A 4,813-nucleotide genomic window follows, 5' to 3' on the forward strand; every position below is an offset into this window, starting at 1 on the left:
GACAGACAGACAGACAGACAGACAGACAGACAGACAGACAGACAGACGAAACAGTTTGTATGAAGAAACAGAAACTCACCGACCAAACAGAGCTCTGGCCAAAGCCAACCTCATCCTCCATCCTCCTGAGAACTCCCTGAACACAGACACTCATGTTACCATGAATACATACGGTACAACTGTGTGTGTGTGTGTGTGTGTGAGACTCACTTGGTAGTCTGCTGTTGCATTTTGGGAGAAAATCCAAGACCGGCCAGGATGACGGAGGCTCTGATTGGATGAGACAGATGTCAGTCAGAAACACATCAACAGGAGGGAGGAGCTCTGACTGTGCACAGAAGTCATAGTACTGTAAAGTACTTCACTGCAGTACTATGACTGAAAAAGGAAGTAGAGCTAAACAACAACCAACTGACTGAAGATGAAGAACATGCTGTAGGAAGGAAAGAAACATTATTATAATGAGAAATTCATAATTTGATGTTTCACAAAGTATCTAAAGTTCCCCCAAACCTGTTGAAGGGCTGACAGATGAGTGTATCGAGGTTAGAGTTATAAGTGTGTAGTTACAGTCAGAAGTATATGCTGCTCTTCTCATCCTGTGACTCTCTGCTTCTTTGGTTCATGTGATAATAATCTCTACTACAGCCAATCACACACCGCCATAGACAAGGCGATTATATTATTATATAGTGTTATAGTTCAGTATAGTATTATATATTATAGCTTAGTATATTTAAGTTTACTGTAGTACAGTATTGTATTTTATAGTATAGGATTGTATTTTATAGCAAAGTACAGCTATGCTATGCTGTACTTTGCTATGTACTTTGCTATGCATAGCATAGCATAGCATAGCTACCGGGCCGGAGCTTTGTCTGCCTCGATCTCCTCCAGCTTTGCGTAGATCTCCGTCAGTCTGACGCTCTCCAACCCGTCAGCACTGAAACAAACAGAACAACACGAAGTGAGCATGACAGGAAGAGACTGACAGCAACTGCCTGCTGAGGCTCATGGGTAATGTAGTGTTTAGGGCCTTTCTACAAACTGAGGGCATAAAGGAACAAAACAACTGCACTTTGAGATAAACATATATTATGTAGTGTTATATATAATCTACACTAATATTAATAAAGGTGCATCTCTCACGTTCCGTTGGCGATGCGAGCGTTGAGCGTCTTCTCCTCGCTCAGCAGCCCTTCTCTCAATGTGTCACTCGACAGGACGCTCTGCAGCGCCGCCGTCTCGTCTCCGGCCACTTCCTGTTCCACGTGGAGGATGGAGATGTGAGTCGGGACCCGGAGGTTACGACTGGCCAACATCTTCAGCAGGGTCGTCTTACCCAAACCGTTACGGCCAATCAGACCGTAGCGCCGACCCGTCGCCAGAGACAGCTCCGCCCCCTGAAGTAAACACCTGGACACAGAAGTATATACGTCATAAACTGAAATATATACATTATATATGATTATATACATGTTGGATAAACTCACCTTTCTCCAAAGGAAACATCAAAGTTCTCGATGCGGATGTCGTAGCTCCGGTTCTTCCCTGATTGGTCGACTTTGTTGTCCTTCTTACTGCTGGCCTGACTAGCCGACGCCTCCTCCAACACTCTGTGAGAGACAACACAGGACAGGTGAGGACAGGTGAGAAGAGCACAGGGCGACTGTGGCAGGGTCGTCCGTCAATCAGAGGATCGGCGGGTCGATCCCCGGCTCCAATAGTGGTCAAGACACTTCACACTTTACAGGTGTGTACAGGTGTGTGTACAGGTGTGTGTACAGGTACTGACAGAGGAGTGGAGGGCTTCAGACAGTCCTTCTCATTGCGGCGGTCGTGTTTCGCTCTTAGTTTGGCTTCGGCCTTCTCCAGTTTCTTGGCGTCCACCGTCTGAAGAGACACAGGAAGTGATGCATTCAGTGACAAAGTCACATGTTCAAATCCACCAATCAGAGTTAATACTAGAAATACTAGTAGAGGATTATTTTAGTGTAAATTCATTACAAGAGACGTACTGTGTTCTGACCACGTTTCATCATCCAGATACCTTGAACATCGTCTGTTGCACAAACTAGACCGACACACAGTCACATAAATGTGAGTTAATATCAAATATTGTTACAAGTTAAACTACAGTAAAATGTGTCAATATCACATAACTATTGTTTCTTACCGTTGTCTGCAGATATCTGAGAGAGCTGAACTGGAGCGTCCAGCAACACCTGCCTCTGAGTGCCATGATGGTTGTTCCTGTTTAACGCACACAAGACAAGTTCATGCCAACGGAAACACAGAGAACACAAGGTACCGTCGGGAATAACATACGTGTTATTCCCAATGAAAATGTGTATTAACCTCGACAAAAACAATTGTTATTCCTGACAGAAACACACTTTAATGAGTTTTAAACATCTGTCTCTGTAAAGCTAACAGAAGACTTGTCTGTCTTACAGTTTGAGAGTGTTGAACATCTGGAGACAGATGTCTTTGACATCGTCCTCGTTTTTACTGTCAGCAGAAACTCCCTGCAGGACTCCTCCGACGGCCTCATAAACCTCCTCCCCATCCTCGAAATCTCCTCCACAGCTGCTTAACACTCCTGAAACACACATATTCAGATGGACACACATCACACACCTGCAGACACACCTGTTCAGGTGTGTTAACACACTGTGTAGTCCCTAACATAGGGATGGGAGGTCACTCAACATTTATCAGCTTTATTATTTATATATTTACAGTGTTTATTTCATGTAAACTATTTACAGGGTTAGGGTTACCTATAATACTGCCGTAACACTTCCTATAATACTACCGTAATACTTCCCATAATACTACCGTAATACTTCCCATAATACTACCGTAATACTTCCCATAATACTACCGTAATACTTCCCATAATACTACCGTAATACTTCCTATAATACTACCGTAATACTTCCTATAATACTACCGTAATACTTCCTATAATACTCCCGGTAATACTTCCTATAATACTCCCGGTAATACTTCCTATAATACTCCCGGTAATACTTCCTATAATACTCCCGGTAATACTGCTGTATTACTTCTGGTAATACTCCCTGTCCTACGTCTTAATAAAACTTCCAGTACCACCTCCACGGTTCTGGTCCAGTCTCACCGGTCTATGAAGCTCAAACAAACCAGGGTTCAGGTCTCAGATCCCGTCATTGAGCCATGCATGAGTACCGGTTAGCATTAGCCATCTTAGCTCCTTAGCTCTTTGGAGCTCAGAGCGGCGGCTGCCTGACTAACAGGCCGATTAACGGCTCCTCCAGCCAGACAGACACCGGTTCCATCCCCGCTAACAGCCGCTCTATCCCCCGCTACTCACCGGTAATGTAGTCGAAAACCTCCGTGTCTATCTCTGGAAACTCGCTCTTCAGGATGTCCACGTACGTCGCCATGATACCCGGCCCTGGACAGTGCTGTCGCGGACACGCATGCGTCAATATGCGACAGCGCCGGCAGCAGGGGATTCTGGGGGATGAAGTTTTGTTGTGTCGGTTGAATAATTGACGTCAGGTGATAAATAATACAAATGAGGCAAAATGGAAAGAATTTTGTTGTTTTGTTCTGTTATCATAATGAATATAAATATCTAAATATAATATAACAAAATAAAACTAGAAAATGCATTTCCTGCTGAAAATGCGTTGGAATGCTGAAAGCTGAAATTAATTGTAAAACAATTGCTGAAAATTAAGAAATGGGAGACTACCCGTCTGAAAAATGTTGAAGCCTGAAAGCATTCAAACTGCACTGCTGAAAACCCTTCTACTTGAAATGTCTAACTATGGTGTCTGTAGCTGAAATTATGAGGAAGAAGAAGGCTTTGAAAGTTGAAGAAGTTTAACAGGATTTGAAGATTTTCTCCATAGAGATCCCTTTCAAAAAAATTTGCAAATAGCTTAATATTTCAAAAAATTTAAAGATTACAAATATGAAAAGTCAAAGCACCCCTCTCCTGAAAGAGCTGAACATTTTGATATTCAAATGGTTTCCGTGGCTTAAAAAATGTCAGCAGTAGTGATATTTGTAGTAGTAGTACTAGAAGTTGTAGGAGAAGTATTATTAGTAGTAGAAGTATTAGTAGCATTAGAATAAGTAGTAGTAGTGATATTTGTAATACTAGTAGTAGAAGTTGTAGCATAAGTATCATTAGTAGTCGAAGTATTAGTATATCACACTTTAGAATAAGTAGTAGAAGTAGTAGTACCAGTAGTAGTAGTAATAGCTGTAGTAGTGGTCGTAGTATTTAATATAACAGTAGTAGTAGTAGTAGAAGTAGTAGTAGTACCAGTAGCAGTCATACTAATAGCTGTAGTAGTGTTAGTACTGGTAGTAGCATGAATAGCAGTAGTAGTAGTAGCAGTTGTAGTATAAGTAATAGTAGTAGTGGTAGTGGTAGTAATAATATTGATGGCATCAGTAATAGCAGTAGTAATAACAGCAACAGCAAAAGTTGTAGTAGAAGTAGCAGCATTAGTAGTAGTAATACGAGAAATATTAGCAGCAGTAGTAGTAGTTGTCGCAGTATTCATAAGAGCATTCATTATTTCAACAAAAAAGCCTAATTTTGAGCTTAATGTTTAAATACAGTAAATCCATGGGGCTTTTATTTTGAAAGGGTGGGGCTGGGTGGGGGAGAGAGGGGGAGAGGAGACATAATCTTAATGTTTGACACACATAAACAGAGGTTATTAAATGACAGGCTTCATCACAAGCATTTCAGTTATATTTCACTCTGTGGGGCTTTTATTTTGAAATGGGGTGTGGGGGGGGGGGG

At 41.9% G+C, this 4,813-nt stretch overlaps 1 protein-coding gene across 1 annotated transcript in view; it reads right to left on the minus strand.

Annotated features, from left to right (window-relative positions):
* Window positions 1-3,449, minus strand: part of abcf3 (ATP-binding cassette, sub-family F (GCN20), member 3) — a gene marked incomplete at its 3' end in the record, with an annotated part of 6,846 nt that extends 3,397 nt beyond the window's left edge. The window contains exons 1-10 of the mRNA XM_031839133.1: window positions 3,359-3,449; window positions 2,455-2,602; window positions 2,177-2,253; window positions 2,019-2,074; window positions 1,796-1,893; window positions 1,494-1,616; window positions 1,150-1,416; window positions 863-943; window positions 211-270; window positions 80-136 (exon numbers count right to left, since the gene is read on the minus strand). Coding sequence (XP_031694993.1) covers window positions 80-136; window positions 211-270; window positions 863-943; window positions 1,150-1,416; window positions 1,494-1,616; window positions 1,796-1,893; window positions 2,019-2,074; window positions 2,177-2,253; window positions 2,455-2,602; window positions 3,359-3,431 — 1,040 coding nt within the window. The remainder of the gene's footprint in view (window positions 1-79; window positions 137-210; window positions 271-862; window positions 944-1,149; window positions 1,417-1,493; window positions 1,617-1,795; window positions 1,894-2,018; window positions 2,075-2,176; window positions 2,254-2,454; window positions 2,603-3,358) is intronic.
* Between the last annotated feature and the right edge of the window lie 1,364 nt (window positions 3,450-4,813).

Source organism: Anarrhichthys ocellatus, unplaced genomic scaffold (genome assembly GCF_004355925.1).
Source record: "Anarrhichthys ocellatus isolate YVR2014 unplaced genomic scaffold, GSC_Weel_1.0 scaffold1316, whole genome shotgun sequence".
Lineage (NCBI taxonomy): Eukaryota > Metazoa > Chordata > Actinopteri > Perciformes > Anarhichadidae > Anarrhichthys > Anarrhichthys ocellatus.